The 24,338-nt window shown below is 39.7% G+C and overlaps 1 protein-coding gene across 5 annotated transcripts in view; it reads left to right on the top strand.

The window, feature by feature from the left end:
* Positions 1 to 1,621: 1,621 nt before the first annotated feature.
* jph1a (junctophilin 1a) overlaps positions 1,622 to 24,338 on the top strand; it is a 37,787-nt gene continuing 15,070 nt past the window's right edge. For 4 of the 5 annotated variants that reach the window (XM_035414865.1, XM_035414866.1, XM_035414864.1 and 1 more), the window contains exons 1-2: positions 1,623 to 2,378; positions 6,799 to 7,561. In XM_035414865.1, the coding sequence (XP_035270756.1) occupies positions 2,000 to 2,378; positions 6,799 to 7,561 (1,142 nt within the window). In that variant the 5' untranslated portion in view covers positions 1,623 to 1,999. Of the gene's footprint in view, positions 2,379 to 4,634; positions 5,168 to 6,798; positions 7,562 to 24,338 lie in introns of those variants that run through there. The other variant, XM_035414868.1, reaches the window with a different exon arrangement.

The raw sequence follows: 24,338 nt of genomic DNA, 5'->3' as shown, positions 1-24,338 counted from the left end.
CTACATGGCTAAATCGAAAAGCTTACATTTTTTTAAGGACGTCCTTCAGTTCAGTCAAGTCGGATCTACGTCATTTTAGTCGGTGCTGTTGACAGGTAAACCTATAGATGCACTAAGTGGTGACCCGAAACTGCAATTTGGGGTGTATATTCGTGTATATTTTCCTCTATTGAAATACAAATCACAAATACTTCCGTTTTTCCCCATTATGCAGTAGCCTATTATACTTCGAGTAGCTATGCGCTATTGTCACCTGAAGTTTTCTTTTTTCTTTAATTGGCTACATTGTGTTTCAAGTAAAGCCTTTACATATTTTTGATATCATTACCCTTTTTGTATTCCACTCTTTTCAAGGTATCATCAGCCATTTGCACTATAAGCACGGTGCTGTAGTTTTATTGAGACCAAGACACAATATAAAATTTCCTCTGATCACAATATCCTGCTCAGACACAAACTTCTGAGTCAGGTTACACCCTGTGCACCTGCTTTCAATGCAGTCCATGTGTTCCAATTCCACATGCTCTGCTGCATCTGTTCACTGCAATCATGCCCACTCAAATGACTGGCCAGAATAACTTTTTATTACTATCCTATGAACCTTTTTTTTAAGCAAGGCAGTAAGGAGCCTTTTTATTAAATGTGTCTATTTATCTTATACTATATATATATATATATATATATATATATATATATAGAGAGAGAGAGAGAGAGAGAGAGAGAGAGAGAGTGAGAGTGTGTGTGTGTGTGTGTGTGTGTGTGTTTGTCAACACTGAGTGTCTGGAAAGTAGTTCAATAATGGGTGGAGCCAGGAGCTGACACAGCTCCTGAATGGGGCACTGGTGTGTGATGATGTGTGGACCTGGTAATGGTTGCTCCCTGGAGCCAGGATTACACAGCTTTGGGGAAGTCAGGATTTCACTGCTCATTAGTGGCTGTAGGTTCATGCAATATTTGCACAATGGATGGAAGGTTGGATCAATTCTATCAGCTGGTCTCCTCAATCAGTTGTGCATAGAAATATTCAATAAATAAAATGAAATTTTGCATTTAAATAAGGCTGCTAGATTTCATGGTGTGGGAATGGGGCAAGCCTATGGAAATACATGCATGCAAGTATCATTCGAAATGGAAAGGATAAGACTATCCATAAATACATGTACAATGGAGAATATATGTGCAGGATCTGAATGTAGCTGTTACAGTAGGGCCTATTGAGAGTGTTTGCTTTACTTTGGTTGTTGTGTCGAACATGTATTAGCAAAACACAAAAACATTTTACCAAAAGGAAGAAATAATTGAATAATCGAATGTGCTAATAAAAAAATAACGTTGATATTTGTACTTTACAACAGTTGAGGTATTTTTTTAAAAAGCATCACGAATCCAAATATCTCTCTTAAAAATCCCGACATTCGTTAAACAGTTGTGAGAAAAATAACTTTTCAATAAATGTGTGCTTGGAAGAAATTGCGCGGTACAATACAGCAGGATAATTCATAAAACATCAGTCCCCAAATCCGAAGCTTCCAACCCATAATTAGCGGAGGAGAGCGCCTGGGAGGTGCTATTACTCTGACGTCAGAAATTGGCTGTGTCTTTCCTGGTTGAATGCTCAACGCTTCTCTCTCCCTCCTGTGCAGTGAAGGGGGGAGTCAGAAAACAAACAAGAAGCGGCGTCAGTAGCAGCGTGGGGCTCTGGTAACTCTTCATTATCCTCCACTCCCATTCATACACAGACACGCACACACGCACCCACTCATTCATACACGCACAGGCATACACATACACACACACACACATTACACACACACACATGCATATTCTCATTCAATCATATACGAAAACATAATAATCCTCAAGGACCGTACTCTTATCCCGACTAGCCACTCTCCAGGTTTATCCTCCTTCTACTTCACATCGTTGCCTCTGGACCCCGTGGGAAAATATAACAGCGAGAGACTCTGCTGCGATTTGCTTTATTTCTACCCTCTTCTGAATGACGGGCGGACGGTTCGACTTCGACGATGGAGGCACTTATTGCGGCGGCTGGGAGGAGGGGAAAGCCCACGGACATGGCATTTGCACTGGACCCAAGGGCCAAGGGGAATACTCCGGGTCCTGGTCACACGGCTTTGAGGTAGTGGGTGTGTACACCTGGCCCAGCGGGAATACATATCAGGGCTACTGGTCACAAGGAAAAAGGCACGGGCTGGGTTTGGAAACCAAAGGAAAGTGGACCTACCGTGGAGAGTGGAGTCATGGGTTTAAGGGTCGATATGGGATACGACAAAGCCACAATACACCTGCGAGATACGATGGTACATGGAATAATGGTCTTCAGGACGGATATGGGGTCGAAACCTACGGGGATGGAGGTAATTACTTGAATGATTCAGGTTATTGTCTTATCTCGGAATGTCAGAATGGGTGTTACGTGAACCGTTTTTAAACGTAGGTCGGTGGTGGTACATTTGCTGTTGCGCGATAAGAGCACTCGGGGATAAACTGAAAGCTGAATTATCAAAGGGGGCAGCGTTTCTGTAAAGTAATGCATTCCACTGTAGTGTTCCAAATGCCCGTATACCTTGGAAAACTTATAGAGGGAGGCTTACAGTTTTCAGGTGTAGGGCAAAAATGAAATAAAACGTTCTCATTCATTTGCGATATTTGCGCATGTGACCCTCTCTCTTGGGTCTTTGAATAGGTCCGTACTACTAGGCTAAGCCTAGACTTTCTGCAAGCTTTCGCCTGACTTTATGTTGTTAAAATATCCGGAGTGCAATAGCCTTTTGTTCAATTAAAAACATACCATGGTCTTTATTGTGAAAGTAGGTTATAACATTGCAGTTAGATAGGCTACAGTATGTGACCTAAGACACACAAAAACTGTTTTAATGAGCGCAGAGGCACTGTTTACTATTGATATGTGGCTTGAGGTTGGACAGGTCAGCGCAAATCGCTTCCATAGAGGTCACAAGCAACTAATTATAGCTTCATCAGCATCACTCAAAATCAAGTCATTTTCGATTAGCATGGACATGTACAAAGTACTGGCTTCTGTGCTTTTATTTTGCTAAACATTTATAAAGTATTAGGCTACAGTATTTAATGCGCTTCTTTGCAACTTAAAGTTTGCAGGTGTGAAGCAAAGATGTAAAGCTTGTAAGACTGGTGTAAAATGAGTGTCGTCCCTCGAGCTGTAGGCTATTCCCGTTTCCTTAAAGGCAGAGAAATAGCGGTGGTTATGAGCGCAAGATAGGCCTATTACTTAATTGCTGTGGAGGTCTGTGCTTAATGTGACTTAATTGGACCTGTGGATAATAACTGTTGCGTAAAATATGTTTCTCATACAGCTCTGTTTTCTACAAATATAGCTGCGATCACCTACAATTTTCTAAACTTAACGGTAGTGCGTAGACAAGCCGACGTTTATAGGGGAAAAAAAGTTCATTGCTGTAAGGGAAGAATTTTATCTATTACCATTAGACCACTGTCGCTCATTACACTAACTACACTGTTACTGTTATAGCTCAATAAATAATCAACGTCATCAACAAGGAGTAGTATTTTTATCACATTTTCACCCCAAGGGGGATATCAGGAAAGCATTTGATTGGGTGTCCGAAGCATTTATAAAGCATCCAGTAAAACACTTATATTTTCATTCTCAGTTACTCAATGGTTTATTGTCTGGAAAAGGAATTAATTGATTTGCACTGAGAAATATGGATCTAATGATAATTATCAATTCATTACTCAAATCATTTTCAAAGTCTACACTCTCTGGTCCAATATTGAGGGCATATAACACCATTAGTAGCTTGTAGGGTATTTTCGGTCTCAAATCACTGGATTGTGCAAATGTGCCAGGCATTGCTGATTCTGAAATGGGTTGCTCTATGACTATCATATTTTTTAAGCTGACCTGTTTTTATTCCATTATATTTTATACATATTAATATAAAATGTAATATTACAAATACACCTGGATAGATAGAAATGATAATAAAGATGAATGACACTGCATGTCAATAGTAGTTGTAATAGCAATGCTGAATGTGAATGCATTTGTTATACTGTTAACCGTATACTTACTATTAAGGCAGATGATCTTTTACAATGGCAGTGCATGATGCGATAACCTTTTTGTTTACAGGAAATCTTTTAAATAATTAATTATATGGTATATCGGTTCATCATAAGGCATGCAATATCAAAATGCTTTTTGTTGGATGTGTGATTTTGTCTTTCCCTGAGCATTCTAGTTTGCTTCCTTGTTTAGGATTGACATATGATGTATGACATGTGATTGACAACACATGGGGCCACTGGTGAAAACTATGTATTATGGGAGAATGTAGCAATGCTGTCTTTACAGCTAGGCTGACAAGGGAAACATTCTGTTGGGTTTATATCTCTTTCTTACTGGCAACCATGAGCCGTCTCATACAGGGATCCCATTTAGCCCTGTGCGCTCTACTTTACAATTTAGCAGACAGTACACTGGAGCACATCTGACAGACGCTAAAATCCGTGCCTTCTGTTCTTTGGGAGTTAGCATCTAATCATCTCTCCCACAGAAGCGTGCTCAGATAGGCCACTTTTAATCTGTATTGAACTTCTCGTTGCAGCTGATCCTGTGCTCCATGTGACCAGAGGAGATTCTATAGCTCAGCACACATCCAATTTCTGTATTTTGTTCTAACCTGTGAGCAGGTCTTGAGAGCAATTGGTCGCTGCTCCTATGAAGTCCCAAAGTCACAGTTTTATTTTGTTTATTCATTTTTGTTGGTTTGTTTCTTTTTTCTTTTTTTTTTCTTTTTTGACAGAGGGAAAGTGATCTTGAATTGATTGTTACCCCGTTCTTCAAAACTAGGATGTTCAGTTCATCTTTTATTTTTGATAATGTGATAGTGCTACCTTACCTTTCATATGAGAAAGTGATTGTTCTAATTTTAATGTTATTGAAAGTTGATGAAAAACAGTAGTCACATCTTGTACAGGCCCTGCCATAGATTGGCAACCTGTCCAGGGTGTATTCCTGCCTCTTGCCCAGTACACTCTGGGATAGGCTCCAGCACCCCCCATGACCCTGCCCAGGAATAAGCGGGTATAGATAATGGAGAGATGGGTCTTACAGAGTGGCAAGCATTCTCATATATCCACAATATACCTTATAATATTATATTGTAGTTTATATATATGATTTGATGATTTTTTAAGTAATTAGTTAAAATGTAACATTAGGTAAAGGTTTTAGTGTAGTATGTCCATGCAAGCATGTCCCCTGTATTTTATTCTCTGATAGAATAATCCATTTGTTTTATCAGATAAATTCTGTAGTGAAATTCACTCAATGGCAATACTCTCAGGAGTGGATTACACTTTTGAAGATTTCTTCATGTAGTCTCCCTTAAATGTAATTATGTGGAATTGGAAATACAAATGGCATAACTGAATCTTTGCAAATTTCTGTTTGACACAAAATTCAACGGGAATGGTTTTAACACGCGTGTGATCATTGAAAACAAGAACGTTATTTTTTTTGTACCATAATGTGTATCCAATATCATATGACATTTAAGCCAAAATGGTCCATATCTAACCTCTCATAGTATATTTATGTCCAGCTGTAGTAGTCAATTTTTCATTTTCAGCAGATATTATATGCTGCAGTTTACAATGTGTGTAATTTTAAATAATATCCAATACACATTTTCACTCATATAACTTCCTGTAAAGGCTCTGATCGTTTAATAAGTATAGCCTATTTTTTTTTAATTATCCTATTTTACATGCATATAATTTTGCATAGGAAAACTGTAAACACAACAGGAATTTAAACTGCATGGCATTAATTGGCCCTCTTTGAAAGTAGCCATGGCCAGAGTTCCTGATTCTTCTTCGCTCTGTCATGTGACAGTAGTACACTCAGACAAACAGGATATGAGCATGAGCAGATGCCACAATGGGTCAATGGCTCTTTATTTGCGGTTTATTTTTGCACCACAGTAAATAGATCCAGCATTACTGTTAACCTCACAGTGTCAGAGTTAACATGGTTTCTGACCTGGAATATTAAGAGACACACATGCAGTTCTTAAGGAGGGGTGGAGCAGAGCTTTGGAGGTGTGATTTCACAGCCTACCACTGCAGGTCAACATCTCTGATGGGATCAGACATTGAATGGTTTCCTGTCACTGTATTGTGAATCTTGAAAACAAGGAAGACCTCATTAATGATTATAAAACCAACTGTAGTGCAGTGAAGTACAATTAAACAAAATATGTAGAAAGCATGCTACAGAATCTTGTGATTTTGTTAGAAATATTACACATGTTAATATGAATCTTAATACAAAGTCTTATGAAGACATTAGATAGACTGTGTTGTGGCATATTGTTACACAGCTTTAGTAATTACATTAAAGGTTAGGGTTTTGTTGGTAGCTTGAGGAAGGGGTAGAGTTGACATTAAGGTTACCAATAAATCTGAAACTTGAATATAATTAATACAGCATAATTTATCAATCTGCCACCACAAGTTCATACATAGTAGTAATGCCTCAGTTACATATAAATTACAGTGTCTTTATACAAAGTGTTTTGTCTGGCAATGAATGCATTCTTAATCAAAGATGTAAGGACAAAGGGCTTGCTTCACTTGGTGAATGTGCATGGGTGCACCCAAAATTTTGTCATAGTTGCATGTATATCATCTGTTTTTGTTCAGTAACTCTTGCAGAAAATTGAGTCTTGTTTTGAAAATTAACCAGCCATTTTATTATTCTAAAAGGTACGTACCAGGGACAGTGGATGGGAGGAATGCGACATGGATACGGTGTGCGCCAGAGTGTGCCTTACGGGATGGCTACAATTATTCGCTCGCCACTTCGAACATCCCTCGCCTCGCTTCGCAGCGAGCAGAGCAACGGCACCGCCCTGCACGACATGGCGGCGGACACCCCCATCGGGAGCAGGGGGGGATTCGTCCTGAACTTTCACAGCGAGAGCGAGGTCGTGCCGGGAAAGAAAAAGGGCCTGTTCAGGCGGGGGGCCCTGTTCGGCAGCCTGAAGCAGCTGAAGAAGTCCGAGTCCAAAACGTCCATATCGAGCAAGCGCAGCTCCGCGCAGAGCGACGCCGCCATGAGCCGCATCAGCTCCAGCGACGCCAACTCCACCATCAGCTACGGCGACGGCGAGCTCCCGGAGGAGTACGTGCCCACGGAAGACCACGTGGACGCCACCACCACCGAGTCCTACATGGGCGAGTGGAAGAACGACAAGCGCAACGGCTTCGGCGTCAGCGAGCGCTCCAACGGCATGAAGTACGAGGGCGAGTGGACCAACAACAAGAGGCACGGCTACGGGTGCACCATGTTTCCCGACGGCACCAAGGAAGAGGGGAAGTACAAAAACAACGTCCTGGTCCGCGGAATACGGAAGCAGCTTATCCCCCTTAAGAACCCCAAAACAAAAGAGAAAGTGGACCGCGCCGTGGAGGGAGCCCAGAGGGCGGCCGCTATTGCCAAAATGAAGGTGGAAATAGCAGTTTCAAGGTAGGCACTGTGACCCATGTGCATGTGTTCAGCTCTGCCACAGTCATTGGGGCCAAAGCTTTGGCCACTGTGTTTTAGCATTATCTGCACCCTCTGATTAAGCTGCATCGTGTCTGTGTGGCAAAACTGCTGATGATGTTCATCATCTCTCAACCAGAGTTACAGTTTTTGAGCAGGGCTTGCTGGACAGTTCCAGGATTGTTCATGCTCCCATGTCATCTCATAGGATTGTGTCTGTAATGGTTCTGCTTGTGTGTGTCTGGCCTTTTGGGTTTCCCTGACATTCCACCTGAAATTTCTATGGTTTTATTTATGGTCTCTCCTAGTTTGAAATCCCATAAAACTAGGAGAGTCTGAGGCACATTGCTACACTCAGTTTCCGCAGGATGAAAATGTCCCCATGGACAAACCGCTTGTCTACAGTTCGGAAGGCTTACGTTTATGTTTGGTGTCTCCTAAAAAGAAGAAGCTAGACGGAGGTGTGCAGGATTGTATTAAAATATGAGTTGGTTCTCAATGATTTATTGTGTAACACCCTTACATGTGTCATTCGTGCTCGGTTAGAATAGAGGCTGTGTAAGCTGCTTTCACATATACAGAATGCTAATCTCTGATCCAGAATAAAATTGTGGCCATTGTTATGCAAATGAAGGGCAGATGGTGTGAAATATGTAAATCAGTATGTAATCAGCCCTGAATTGCCTCTTCTTGACAAACTGAAGTGAATTATATTTAAAGGTTTTCTAGTATATGTCTGCATATACTGATGTACTAACAAAGGTGTATTTGAATCCAACTGAATCCGTTTTTTTTTGGTTATTTTCATTAAGAAAGGCCTTCGTTTGGTTGAGTTTTTTATTTTATTTTTTTGTTAATATGCAAAATTTTCCCACATGGAATCAGTACTGTAAATTTTCTAACTGACTCAGAAAGCTCAAGTAAAACAGTCAATATCATCATTGGAACTGTTGTCATAATTTGGTACCTGACTGTACGATGGACCATTTCTCAGGCAAGGGGACATAAAGCATACCATATAACTTCACACTGCAGGAATATTGATGTAGACTATAGATTTTTGTAGATTTCTCTGAGCACTTATTTAAGTTTTGTTGCATTGTGTGTTTTCTGACCTACCACCTCTTGGTTATCTGTCCTAACTCAATATCCTGAAACAAATTGTAAGAAACCCTTTCTTGAAGTGCTTGTATGGCGATGGCAATTGTGCATTACCTTTCATTTGCATGATCATGTGTGGGCTTTCAGCCAGTCAACTTTGGTCTCTCATGTGATAAAGTCAAAGTGTAAGGCTACATAAAGCCCTTGTTTCTGTGTTTTAGTCATTGGTAAGCCCATGCCCACTGTCTTTGAGGATAGGATATTTTTATTGAATGATTTTTTACTTTTTGACTATTCTATAATTCAGAGAAGTGTTTACTTAATGGTCATGGCTGGGACTGAACAGGTCCTGTGGGACTTTGCCATCTGCTGATTCGCTTGTCATTTCTTACTCACCCTAATGGTGCATGCTCTCTTTGCTTTGATCTTGTCTATGGTTTGCTTTGTTTTTAAAAGTTCAAATCCTGTTCATTCACCATTAAGTTTAAACATCCGTTTTAAAAACAACCTTAAATAAATTAATCACGTTTGATTTGTTAGCCTAGCGCTGACCAGTTTAACCCTCGTAACAGTCGACACCCTTATAGAAACATTGCTTTCCTGCTGTTTGTTCCCGTTTATTCATGAGCCATGAAATGAACCTGTGAAGCATTTCACTACCGTAAGTTGCACTCATCTCAGGTGTCCAGGGAGCATTCAAGAGGTCACGTATCCTGTGCACTCCATGACGGCAAATGCTCTCCTGCCAAGCGCTGTTCTTACACGACATTCTGCCTTTAGTAAGTCGGCTGGGTGTGACCTTTTAAACTGAAGGCACACTTGTGTTGCACAGGGTATTGAACATGGTGTACAAGCAACAAGAGGACACAGTGATACAGTGTAAATGTATCTTTATTCTATACAATATAAATTCAAATATAAATTATCCCTCTAAGCTGCTTACAGTTTGGTCACGGTTGTAATTCATTGAGCTCAAACAATTAACCTGCCTCAGGAGCCCATAAATATTATGGCCACATACAATTCCACAACTCTGGCAGTTTGCGCTGCCCTACGAAAGACTTGACAATCGCAGGCTAGCTTCTCCAGTGCCCAGACCACATTCTAAATTCAGTGTCTATAAATTTGAAAAATAACAGAATTTACATACTCAGATTCCAATGGCAGCAAGTTATGAAAAATTAACACTTGCATAATGTAACTACGCAGTACAGATTTTGGTCACGTTTCATCTGGGCTCTGCTTAATTATGTTACTCACAAAAGTTTATCTCAAAGTGCAGTTGTCAGTATCACTGAAATTTGTATGTTGTAGCCTAGGTAGCAGCAAATTAGTAAGCCTAAGCAAAGATTGCTAAAAAAAACAGCTTTATTAATATTACAGCCAAATCTAAGGTGTAGTTGTCACTTGTAAACCTTTAGTACATACCTTTTTAAATCCTGAACGCACACACATGCACAAACACACACATGCACACTCGCGCACTCACACACACCTCTCGCTCTTACTCTGTTTCTCGGTTTTTCTCTCCCTCTCTGTCTCTCTTCCTCTCTCTCTCACACAAACACACATAGACACTCACAAACATGCACTCACACGCACATGCACGCACACGCGCACACACACACACAAATACTTAGCTGATTTTGTGTGGTTTTTGGAGCATTAGAGAGACAATGAAAGGGATTATCGTCTCCTGTGCCTGAAGCAGCCTGAGGACTCCCTTTAGAACATTTATAACATAAAAATGACAGGTCAGCATAAACGCATTGCATATACTCCACCATGAGGATTTTCTGACCTCATTAAAATAAAGTTGAGAAATAAAGGCTGCAACCATTTGAAAGATATTGGGCCTCATTTACAATACTTTTCTTATCATTTTTTTCCCCTAATGTGTTCCTAAAAATGTTCCTACAAAAAACCAATATAGGATTCATGACACATGTGCAGACCTTCATTGTGCATATTCCAGGTGTATGAGATGATGAATGCTGACTGTTGTTAAATGTCCAATCTTCTTCATGTGATTAGCATAAGGAAACAGCCATGAACAAATACAGATAAGAAAAAAAAGATGAATGTCGAACTGCTTCTGGAAATGTTCTTACGCACAGTTTACGATCAAATGTGACCGTATGTATGTTTCATGAATCAGACCCATTGTGTACTAAGACATTCAAATATTTTAAATGAATCAAATTTCAGAAAGTAATCCTTTATACGGACATTATGATTAGCCCAATAATAGTAACAGGGTACACCTGATATGAGATGAAGGCTGCTGCATTATGTCCAATATTAATTACTGTTAAAGAACTGTTGTTTTCATAGCATTGTGCCTTTATCACTGGACAGGTTTAAACGCTATTAAAGGAAATTTTTTTGTTGGTCTGTAATTCATTTGAACATTGGTGTAGCAACACTTTGCAAATAAGGAATTTGACATACTATTCTGGTCTTAGATTCCTATATTGAATTGACAGATATCATTCTCTCATCTGCTATTGTATAACGCCATGTGGTTTGCATGTGGCATGACTGGAATCTTGTGCCACCATGTCATTAAGTTTGCCAGGACACAACATAAAAATGACACCATAATTTTTTTTCCTCCTCTTTTTGTACAATTTGCAGGTTTATCCAGGTTTAATAAAGAACATGGTAAATAGAGGGTATTATCACTACCTGCTACAGTTTCACTAAGCCAGAGAGGGGATGAAAAAATGCATGAAACACATAAATATGCATTAAACGTGGGGAACAGGAAAGGAAATAAATGATGTAGGCGGAAAATTAAAATTGACAGCAAACAGTTTGAACAAGAGTCCTCGAGCCACAAATGATTGACAGAAAGAGAATGGACAGAGAACGGCGATGAGCACAGCGATTCTCTTTTGTCAGGGAGTCGTGCCAGTGAGCCGTCCCACGAAGAATGTTGAGCACCAACCATTTCAAACAGCCTCACGGTGATGAAGGTGACTTGCGTCATTTCTGAAAATGTCAACGGGAGGGTGGCCAGTGGAGTGTGTGTTTGAGAGCGAGGTGGTGTGAGGACTGCGGATGCTGCTGATACACTATATGGCCAAATATATCTGGACACCCCTTGGTCTGTTGTTCATGGTTTGGGCTAGGCCCCTTAGTTCCAGTGAAGGCAAATCTTAATGCTACAGCATACACTCACATTCTAGACTGTTCTGTGCTCCCCCGACAGTTTGGGGAAGCCGCTGTCCTGTTCCGGCATGACAGTGTCCTCGGGAATGCAGCGAGGTCCGTATAGAAGTGGTTTTGTCGAGAACATCGTGGAAGAACTTGACTGGCCTGTACAGAGCCCTGACCTCAACCACATCAAACACCTCTGGGATCAATTGGAAAGCCAACTGCCAGCCAGGCCTAATCGCTCAATCAGTGCCCGCCCTCACTAGTGCACTTCTGGCTGAATGGAAGCGAATCCCTGCAGCAATGCTCCAACATCTATAAAGCCTTCGCAGAAGAGTGGAGCTTGTTATAGCAGAAAAGGGTGACCAAGTCCAAATGAATGCCCATTATTTTGGATGAGATGTTGGATGTCAGGATATGTTCTTAACTTAATTAAATCATTAATTCAACTTAATTAATTAGTTAATTCATCTGACCCCATGACACTATTTTTCTGAAAAAGTAATGAACACTTGTCTTTGTCCAACATTAAGTAAGATACCTAGCCTATACAACCTCAGAAAATGGCCAGGTGTATTTATGGGAAATATAAAAATATGTAAGTCATACTGGAAATAAAACAAACAAATAAATGCATTATAAGAATGAGGGTAGTATAGCATTGTTTGCCCTCACACTCATGTTGTACTGTACTTACCACACTCAGGTATAAACATTTCTAAAAAACAGTCTATTTTAGAAATATCACTAATGTCCACTTATTATATTTTGATACAACAGGGAAGTGGTTTGTACAATTGTGAACTTTGAATGAAAACTAGAAGCAATAACTTCAAAACTTTTAACGGTATCTCATATCAGAGATAGAGCTGTAACCTGTATCACCGGGTCATGTCAGGATACAGTGGGGGTGGGGCCAGGCTGATTTGAAACATAATGGTCTACCTGACAGTTCAGCTCAGTGGGTAAACATGAAGTTATTCATTTTAGGCACTGAAGCAAAATCGTTGCATGAAAAGAATCAGCGACGCTAAGGGAATTTGTTTCACTATATCATATGCTCTGTGCTTGATAAGACGTCGACTCAGTGCTTAAACGGAGCCAGGGATTAAAGGATTGCTGAGGATTAAAATATCTAAGCCGTTAAAGAGTACACATTCTCCCCACCTCTGACATTAGAAAAGAAACTGTCTGTACTGTCATTAATAACACAGACGGTAACCGCATTACTGCTCTCTGCTGAATGAGTGGTAATAAAGGTACGCGGAGCTGGTTAAAAATACCGCAGCTGTGTTCACTGGTGTTAGCCAACATTAGTTTGCTTTGTGATTCTGCTCGTTATTTCCCCCCTGTCTGTTTTCTGCACTGTGCTTTTTATAGAAACCAATGATTATCTCATGCTTCAGATATACCCTCTCAATGTGTGTTTTTTTTATTTTTTTTATGAAACCCACCCAAGAAGGGTTTCAATCAGGGCCCAAATAATTAAGAGAGGGCTTGTCTCCAGAGAAATGTCAGCAATAACAGGAAAATAGCTGATAGTGTCTTTTCTTTAAAGTGGTTAATGTGACTGAATACAAGAAGAGAAATGGAGAGAGAGAGCAAGAGAGAGACCAAAGGAGAGAGAGAGAGAGTAGAGAATATCCTAAAAGGTTTGAGAATATCCCTGTCCCAGCAGTCAGATCGGACCCCTGGGAGGGAAGGAGCGAGTCGCCGGAGGGCCGGGAGCAGTGCTTACGGGTGCAGCCAGGCTCCCGAAGCGCACCGGCGCGCTCTCTGACTAAATAAGGCAAGGCATGAGTTGGCTTATCAGCAGTCTACAGGAATATAGCCCACCGGCAGCTGATACAGTAGCGCCGTCGCTAGCGCGCTATCGTCTGCCCGAGCGCTCGCGCTAGCCCGTGTGTTTATCGCTTGCCGCACCGCGCCGCGCTGCTGACTGCGTTCAGAATTTAATTCCACATAGTTTTTAAACCTCGGGCCACTTTAGACGTGCCTCGAGTGGGCCATTTCAGAAGCACTTGGCGCTCGTCCAAAAACTGATGGGGGAGGAGGAACGTGAAGAGCATGGTGGGCTGTGGGAGATATTGCACATATTTAACTGTGTATTAAAAAAAATGTCTTATCTGCTTGGGCCTGGCCAGACTCTCCAAGGGAAGTTTTTCTATGAAAGTTTACACTGAGTAGAAAGGGTGAAGCATAGGCTTTGCAGTCCTCATGAAATGGTGTAATTGTTTTCTGAACATACTGCTAACTTGCAGTATATGTAGTGTTTATTCAGTGGAGTGTTGATCCCTGTGATTTTTTCGGCTCAGTATACATTGGGCAGGTGCAGTGGTGATGTGTGCTTACATCAGTGTTTTTCTATTTCATTTAAATATGTTGGCTTCCAGATCCTGTTAAGGAAACTGAACTAATCAGAGCAGTAATAGTCATAGAGAAATTAAATTTGTGGAGTAAATGGTCAAATATATATAATAATGGTCAAATAATATGGATTTTGTAGTAAAGGATAAGTAAATAAAAATAAAAATGGTGTATTAGTTGTATTAGCTCAGTTATTTGATTTTAGTTTTTACTGAATTGTACACCTGAAAGAAAAGGTAGTTGATTAGAAGCAGAAGTCAGTTATTGATTCAAGTTATGCAATGTTGAAACTGATTGAAAATGTTCACTGTATAATCAGTTGAGCTGGAATTTAAACATGAAAAGGGGTATGTTTTCTGCAACTGTAAGAAAATACAGAATTCAAGCAGTGGGTGACATACAGTAGATGTATTTCCACATTCTTGTATGGAAGTACATATTTCTGACAACTGTAATTTCACCACTACAAATGTATAATTATTACTCATGTTCTATTGCCCTGCAACCAGGCCAGAGTTTTTCACTGATTGCTGATGTCAAGATATATTAGCATTCCCTGGAGATTTCTCACATGATAATCATATCGCTTATCAGCTGTGCTTAGCTTACATCAGAGATACTGTCTCCCTGATCATGTGGCACAGGTGAAATATCTTACCCAACTAACTTCAGAGCAGAGCCCTCTGAACTGATATGCCTGATGTTCCTGTCTGGTGCTCTACCAGACTTTCAAGGGTTTCATTTTAAGCACCGAGGGTTCTATATCAGACCATTGCTGCTGCAAAGGACTGGGTCTAAGCCATGCTGGTAGTATGAAATGGATGCTGTACCAAATATACACTCCCGATCCATTTCAATCTGCATAGAAAGGGAGGAATATTAAAACCTAATTATTTCTGCACTGGAAGCCTTATGATCCTTCTGTGGGCTAATGATCCACTATCTGAATTCTGCAGCTGCACATCAGTGTTAAAACCCCTTTTCAATTTCAGAGCCATATTTAACTATTACTGAGAGGCTAAATGCTGTTTAAAATGCAGTTTAAAACGTGGTCGTCATGTGAAAAGTATCACATCTCTTTAAACGTTTGATTCCCCTTTATTAAACATAATGGCTTAAAAATGATTTATAAACCAAAAATCTCCTTTATAGTTTAAAATAAATGCTCTTTACTTTCACATGTTGATACAATGAGTAACTGTTTTTTTTTTTTTTCAAGGGAGTTGAAACATTTTTCTCACTTTATGCACACTCTTGAATCAAGATTTTTTAATTACTAATTTTTAAAAAAAATTAAAATCTTTTAAAACTATGGTAAATTTTCTCAGTTCCACAAAGAACAAAAAAACATAGAACATAGAAAAATTAAATAGTTGACATGTATGTTGTTGTATATTTTGCCTTGCATCAATCTTATAGTTGGTATTTTCAAATTAAACACAATTCAAATAAAAGCAATCACCAGATTCCAAAGATTAAATGTTGTCTCCCATGTGCTTTTTGTGTTGTTAAATAGTTAATATTGTCAGAAATGGGCCAGATTCATATGTATGGACAATACATTTAATTTCAGTCTTTCTGCCTGTAAAGGATCTGAATAAGTATCAAAAGTAAATTGAATATGTGTTCCCTTGTAGAATTAATGGTGCGGAGAATCGATTTGACTTTCGCTAACTCGAGTGCAGTGCAATTGTCATTACGAAAGTACATGAGGAGTTAATCTTTGGTAATATGATATTTTCCCTGGCCCCGCAGACAGGGACAGACAGACACATGAGGAAGCCGTGCAGAGGTCAGTCCAGCTGTGACCTCTGAGCACGGCGAAGGGGGAAAGAGGATATTAGCCGCAGACAGGGAGCATTTACCACTGATCAGCACCCTGCTGCAGTCCCCAGATGAACACAGCTCTGCTAACATCCTGATAATACTCATTAGCAAAACATCATTGCAGCCTTTTTTGTTTGCACAGTATGTAAAATGCAAGGCCATGCAAGTGTGTGGTGCCATATTTCAATTTCTTCCTTTGCTTTCTGTAAGGGACATATTTCTGAAGCAAAGATTGTTATTTATTATGAGACTGGATTTATAAGCCTTATGATTTGAAGAGTTTATATTTTTAATATTCTCTGTTAACAGATTTATTGCTCTCATTTATATCATCATATAAATGTAAATATACAGTAGATTCAGTCATATATAATCATAATGTAGATGATATATAGAGCTTGCCTAAAGGAAAAAGATGACATTACACGCAATAAAATGTCCTGTGTTAGTTTAACTTCAATTTAAACATTAAACATTTTAAAGTGCAGTCTATAGCAGTGGTATATTTCCCCAGAGCATTCTACACTTATCTCAAGCTTGCTTCTCATTGTGTGCCTACGTTTCAGGGTGGATAAACAGTTGTTAACTTTGTTGAAGTATATAGGAGTGCATTTATGCACCCCATGCCACATGGGTATTGAGAGATCACCATATTATTTGTGCTTTATTTCTTACATATATTATCTAATTTCATGTATAATTATCAATGAAAACATCTGGCGACACTCATAGAATGATTATATGACTATCATAAAAATACCCAATTCACTGCACGCTTGAATTTTGGTGCATGCATGCGTTTCGGTTGGATACAAGGTTTGTTTACTAGCCCAGGGGTGCTATAGGCAAGGTAAGGTAAGGCACTTTTGTCAACCGTTTGTGATGGATCAATCTAAACAAAAAATAAATCCTGTACGCATTTTTTGCGTAGGTTTCCATTGATTTCAATATTGTCTACCTGAGGTGTTTTCTTTGTCTTAAGCATGGCTGCTGTCGAAAGAATTCTGATTTTACAATTGACTGAATGAATGAATAACAGCAGCAGTTTCTGACTGACTCCCTCTGGGTATGGTCTAAACAAACTGGATTTGTGGAGAAATATGCTGCGGCTGTGGGCTTTGAAGTGCTGCCTGCGGTGTAAAGATCTCACACCTGACAGGGTCACGTGCACACTTGAGTATGACAGGAGCGTGCGTGGGTGTGGGGCAAGAGAAGCCAGTGCCCTAATTAAAACTACTGTGAGTACTCAATCTGTTGCCAGGAGATGGTCTTGCTCTATAGCAGACTCATTGCTGTGTGCTAAGCGAGTGTTACATATACTGAGTGTAATATACTGAAATGATTATTTCATCTTTGCTGGAACAAGTGTGGTCTCACAGAGAATGAGGAGGGGTACCCTTTTTTCTTCCTAGTGTTTACTATACTGCTTGAGGCCCTGTACGTTTCACTGTAGATGCTGGATTAATTCATTACACAGGCCAGATGATGTGTTGAACTGCCTGGCCAAGTGCTCGAGAGTTGCTATGGTGATTGTTCTAGTCATCTCTTCAGCCACTCTTTAGTTTTCCACACTAGCTACGTCGCTGCAAGCTAAACATCATTTTTACTCACAGCTATTCCTTTTCATTCCAAATATCATCATTTACTGAGCTTTTTTAAGAAATGGTGGTCAACCATTGGAAGTTTCTTTTATCAGGTCTACAGGATAAATACAAAGCATTTTATTCTAGCCCAATAAAAAAATAAAATAATAATAATAATGTCTGGAATATATATATGCAGTAGAATTTGCTTATGTGACTCATTAAGGGGAAACAAAGATAAAATGAGTGCACTGCAGTGTCCCTGAGCTTTATTAATTCCACACATATTTTATGAAGCTTGCATAAGAGCTCCTGGGGGCAAACTCACTGCATCCTTGATAGCAGGGCTCTGAGCCACAGAGAAGCATCCGCCTGGCTCCTGGTTATTTTATCATTCTGATTCTCGTCTTTATTTGAGACACATGTTCAGTTTCTAAGTTATGTCAGACATTTCTGTCTTTAATGTGATTTACAGCACAGTACTGTATTGTTATTGCAGCATAATTCAAAATGTTGCCAAATACATCTTCTCCTATCACTAAAGTACAGTTCATAGGGGTAATAGAAAGTGTTCCATGCCACACTTAAAAGAAGATTGATTATTTGTGGCTTTACACTTTTCAACAGAAATTCCACACTAAGGATATGTACCACAGAAATTATATTATCAGCTGATTAACATCTTAGCTTATATGGAAATAAGCCACACATTGTTTTATCACAGTTGTATTATTCAACCATTCAAGCTGCAGTGCTAACTGAATAGATTGCCCTGCTTGAAAGACTACTATAGTGCTACTCTACACCTAACAAATATATTCAGAGAGTATCACTGTGTAAACATTTTTATAGACAGACAGACAGACAGACAGATAGACAGACATCAATATCTGTTCTAGTTAATGCAGTTCTGTGCTCTAGGGGTTTAAACATTGAACATTTGAACCCTGAGAGGAAGAATAAGTTGCAGAGAATAGTTGATATAGCTTATAACATAATTGGGAAGCTGCAGGAGCAGCTCAGTAGCATGCATGAAGAACTGTTAAGGGGTAATAGTAATGAAATAATGAATGACGCCTCTTTTGACCCAAATTCTATTAGGGTCCTAAATGGGAACTAGAGATCAGCAGTGGCACCTCTGTGTCTTTGCTGCAGCTCAGGCACAGTCTTTAGGTCAGTGTCATAGTAACTTCAAAGGCAAATTTGCACTTTGTGGACAATAAAGTTATGTATTCATATTTGTACTCCAGCTAAGAACACTGCGTTTGTTCTGATATATTAATTTAAGTCATTTTTGTATATGAAGTTGGTTTGCTAATGTTCAAGGAGTAAATTCATTGCTCATAGAAACCTAGTAGGGCAACCAGCAGGGTCACAACACTCGAGGTTTAGTATTTGGTAAGACACTGATTCACCAAGAATGTGCCCTGTTTCACAGTATCATTCACACCTGCCACACAGTGCAGGCCAGTGTGCCAGCATGACACAGCACCAGACTGCACCTGTCAGGACCACAGGCAGGCAAGGCCAGGACTCCTCACAGGGAAGCTTCCATTACGGCCTCTTTACCAAGTGCACCACAGATCAAAGGATTAACCCGCACAGAAATGCTAGCGTTCTGGGTGTTTCCCATTGTAATCAATGCCTATATTCACCTGACTCTGAAGCACATCTGCCTTTACTTTAACATAAAAAATACCTTGGCGTTGGCTTACTTTTTGTATTTTTAGGGCTGTTTCAAATCTGGGAATATATTGTCATGTCAAGGATGAATAGTTTTGATTATCATGTTTTTAAAATGTCAGTTGGTGTAGCAGCAGTGCCAACAATGGAATTCAAAATGTGTTGTATTTTTGCTCTATTTACAAATGTGATGCATGTTCCACATGGTCAGATTTTTATTTTATTTTTTTATTTATTGTGGTTAATGCATTCATTTTAATTGGCTGTAGAATGTCCTGCCAGCTTTGAATAACCCAAATGACCTAGTGATCAGAGCATCCTTTTGTCTTTACCTGTCTTATGCCCTAATACTGAAGATCATGGATTCAGCCATGCCTTACAAAACAGAATTGCATGATCATTCATTATTGCAATTTAATAGTAGTGAATCAACAAAGACTAAAACAAAAACTGCCCCTCAAAAAATGTCCCTCTTTTCTATGTTGAATCATAAGCATGGAATTATATAATATGAAAGTTATGAAAGACAGGTCATGCAAGGATCATCTTTGTCTTTAAATACATTAAAAATGGCATTTTGCCTAGACCTCAGTATTATTGATTAGAATCAGTTATTATTGATTAAGAATTCTCTTGTACAATGGGTGAGTGAGTGGGTGAGTGAGTAGGTGAGTTCGCTGTAGCATGAAGCAGTATCCAGTATCCTTGGATACAGGAAAAGTGCACAAATTGAAAGTAATGCACATTTATTGTTTAACAAACAAGTTGTCTCATATTCCATGCAGTGGCACAGTTGGGCTTTATTTCAAATGTTTCATTTAAGTTGATTGTCTTTCGACGTATAGTGCAAATGATACAAAAGCACACAATTGTAGGACACATTGATGTGGTCTACAGGCTTTTTTTAATGCAAAGTACAGAACAGGTTAAACACGAAAGTGACCAGACAAGTGAACAAACATGCTATGCACTGTACTTTGTATTCTGTACTTTCAGTTTAGATTCATTGTCTGGATGTGATTATTCACTTGGTTCATCCATTATTTCTAAGCATTCAGCTGGCAACCCCATTTACCTCTGGCATTCCTCCGCAAGCGAATGCAGGGTGTGTTTTCTGTCATGCAGTTTTCTGTCGCCCTGCCCTCTCTTTTGTGCTGCTGTCTAGTCGGCCCGTAGCCAGAGAGTTGCATTATTCGCTCCTCTCCTCTCTTTTTTCCGCTTGCCGCTGTTTCTACCCGAAAATTACATCTGTTAGGTTTCCTGCCCTTGCACATGAAATCATGGTAACACATTCTCTGCTCAAATTAGATGTGACTGCTGTCACTAAATTTTGACATATACTGCATTCCGGAAGGTTAATCATGACGTTCATCATATTTCATTACATACATACGTCAAAAAAGTGTGTGGTTTTCTTATTGTTTGCCCTGTATTAGAGTAACAGTATTAGATCCAATATAAGGTAGATAAAGTAATCATCTTTTTGTTTATTATTGTTGGGCTACATGCTGTTTTTCACCTTATATATTATTTTGTTATTCCAATCATATGTACGTGTTTATGTCTATACTGCATGCATGCCATGTACATTAAAATGTCAACAAATCACTTCTATACCTACTTTTATCATCAGCATAGATAGTTTTTCCCTTTGAAAGTCTACCTCATAAAAAATGAAATGTTTTCAGCAGTCATCGGGCATTCATGTTATTTTCGAGTTATTTTCTCACATTCGTATCAATGGCTCTCTTTCTCCAAGACTGCCATTGGCTGTCAAAGCGTGGCGTAGCTGCTCTGTTGAACTGCTTTCATTTTACGTCCATGTTGTGGGCTGTTGGTGAGCCACATTTCAGTCAAAATGTCAGAGTGTACCTCCTTGATGTCACAGGCGCTTAAGTGCTGGCTGGATCCTGGATCGCGGCCAGCTCCACTAGTCTGGATCTAACCGCGACCGTGGCAGACCAGACCAAGGAGGCCGAGGTTCATTTGAAGTATGTGTCTCAGGCTGGCCCCCGTGCTCCGGATGGCAATACCGGCACATGCGCTCCAGCGGCGGGAGCGAAGCCCTGGAAGAGCTTCCGAGAGAACTGTGTCAGCATATGTGACAGAGGGACCTCAAGTAGGCCACTGCCCCCAGCAGTGACAGGACGTGCCTCAAGAAGACAGCCCACCGAGCCGAGGTTGACGAGGAGGACCAGAAAGGACGCCGCACGCAGGGGGTGAAATTCAAGAACACGCTAAATTTAGAGAGGTGCTAATATGCATACCTCTGTAGTTTTAAATACCACTAAAGTCTTGAAGGGAGCGCTCAAAAAATTGACACTGCTTCTGGAAAGAGTATTGACAGGGTGCTTTCGGGGTTTTAAGTCATCTGGAGAGTTGTTAAAATATTAATTTTCATTAATCCCCATGGTAATGGTTATCCAGTTCACGTTCTGTTAGTTTTTATTAGCCTATAAGAGCCTTGTATTTGCTTTGCTATGCACACCTTAGCCTTTAAATCTTTACAACCTGGGCAGCTTAAAGGAAAACTATTAGCTGCTTTAATCATTTCTTTACTGTTGTACAGAGAAGATTTCAAATTGGCTTGACTCTTCATAGCCAGACTCGGTGAATATAAATTGCTAAATGGAGTGTGTAGTGTTGAAATTTTGGAAGCAATGAATAGAACGAATGCTGAAATCTCAGCTTTGTCTGTCAGTGAACAGGTGACAAGATTCTTCCGAGTAGGTATCACAGCCTGGGGCTCATTTCACGTAAAATATGATGTTCAGACTAAGTCAAGCATGTCACACAGTGCAATTTATTCTTGCAGTGATGGGTATTTCAAAATCAATTCAATATCTGTATGGGAATCAAGGGGATGAGCGTTTATCTCAGGTCTGAAATGTATTGGTCTTGTCCTCCTACACCGTACAAGCAATTTGAAGGCCACACTTGGTGTGGTGACGGATTATGTTTTTTTGGAAATTGCGAGCAACACAATTTCATGAAATTTTTGGTAGAAAATTGCATTCTGCGAGTGAAGGTAGTTGCGTATTTGCTATCCTGACAGGTGCTTGGTACAGCGCCTCCATTCTGCCACTTCCTGCTGTCTTTGCTCTCTTGGATGCCCTTTCTGGAATCTGGAAAAGCTCACATCCCATCGTCAGCCCGAGATTTAAATATTAAACCCAGTTTGGATGCGTCGCTTTCTGTTTTATAAATAGAAAGCTGCGTTGCTTCCTTGCTACATTTCCAGACATGTATCAGAGTGCAAGCTGCATACCCCCTTGTTCTGCACAGTAACCTCCTTTGTGCCAGGGATGATGTATCTCTCCAGAGGAAAGTATCCGACAGCATATGGTCTCTCATACATTTTAATGTCTCACTCTTCTTGCATGTCACTGAACAGGCCACCTATTTATCTGAGGGTTTTAAAGAAGTCGCAAACATGAACATCATCATAATAGAATTTCCAAAAAAAGAAAATTGAACCATACTTGAATCTATGGTACTACGTAATGGAGTCATCTTAATTCCATGCACCATCTGCATTGATCACATGACCCCTCGCTGTTTTAGGCAGGTTCTAATAAAAGCACAGTGTAATATCAATCCACTACATTTTACAGAATTTGTTTTGTCCCTTCGTGGGACGAGCTCTTTAAAAGAGAAATCTCTTGTCCCTAATGTGTGAACATTCATAATGCTGCTTAGTTGGAATGCTGTGTTCATCAGGATTCCAAAATCCATTAGACTTTTGTATAGCCCCCTCCAGAATCTGGTCACACCTTTGGTTCTTTTTAGTCCAGAAGAGTCGATTAACTCTTGCATTGCTTCATCAGAAATGTCTTGCTTAGCCTTGCGTTCTGTAGTCTTTGTAATTTGCCAGTCCTCCAAAAATGGAAAGCTTTGCATTTGATTAATATTTGGGCCAGTACTTTGCATAAGTATTCATCATTGAAATGCACACAGTTAATGAATGGATTACATTCTGAATTAAGGCTTATAGCAACCTGTTCAATCATGTCAGACCGCACCAGGGAAGAGACTTTGAATCCCACCAGCTTCCAAAAGCATAATTTTGCCTGGATTCATTTGACTCAGCAACATGTGTGTGTTTATTTACCACTCTGTGGTAATAACTTTACCAAAGGAAGAGTAGAGTGAAGAGAGCCTCCAGGCTCAGATTAATGAGACTGTGCTGGAACATCTCAGGTTGATCTGGAAAAGCAGGGTTTGATTTGAATGAGAACTTAGAAGTCAGTGAGTTCCACGAGGCCCCTCTCCCAACAGCACTGACAGAGCACTCAGGGGGGCTGTCTGTCATACTCATTCAGATAAAACTAAAAACCACAGGTCATATAAAGTGGGCTCAGCAATAATACTAAAGAAAAAAAATTTCTGTATTTTCCCTGCTAAGAGTTCTGGATTCATACAATCTGATTCAGGTTACTCATGTTACCAAAAGTAATTTTAGCAAATGGGGTAGTCTTTCGGTATCATTATAGTTACAAGGAATGGCGGACAGCCACATTCTTAAGAATCGTTTTACGTTAAAGGATAAGTTCGCTGTAGGAAATTTATAATTCAGATGTTGTTCTTTACCTTTGTTGTATTGAGGTATCCATGCTGGAAAACATTTTGTTTCACTAACCTATAAAAGTCCTGAATGTAAAGCTTAATATCATTCTTGCTGTATGAAGTTTCATCTGCAAATCACATTGTTGTTACTTGTTCTAGAGTACTTAAATGCAGAAATCAAAATGTTAGCTAAGCAGTGTGTGTTATAGTCTTGGCTATTTTGTGTCCCACTGTGTGGAGAATTTGTATCTATGTTATCTGTGTGCTAGCCTTGTGCTAACAGGAAGGAAGGTCATGCACAATATGATAAATATAAATATCCTCAATATTGTCATATATTGTCTATATCCTGTCTGTGTCTGTCTGTCCTGACTGCTTTTTTCTTTCTCCCTTCTCTAGCAATTTTTTCTTGTTGTTTTTTAAATGTATTGCTATTTTTTGTATTTTTTGTTATATCCCTCCCTCACGGAGGC

The sequence above is a fragment of the Anguilla anguilla genome, chromosome 4, assembly GCF_013347855.1.
Source record: "Anguilla anguilla isolate fAngAng1 chromosome 4, fAngAng1.pri, whole genome shotgun sequence".
In the NCBI taxonomy this organism is placed as follows: Eukaryota; Metazoa; Chordata; class Actinopteri; order Anguilliformes; family Anguillidae; genus Anguilla; species Anguilla anguilla.
The sequence above is the reverse complement of the archived record's forward strand: the minus strand, read 5'-3'. Positions and strand labels throughout refer to the sequence as shown.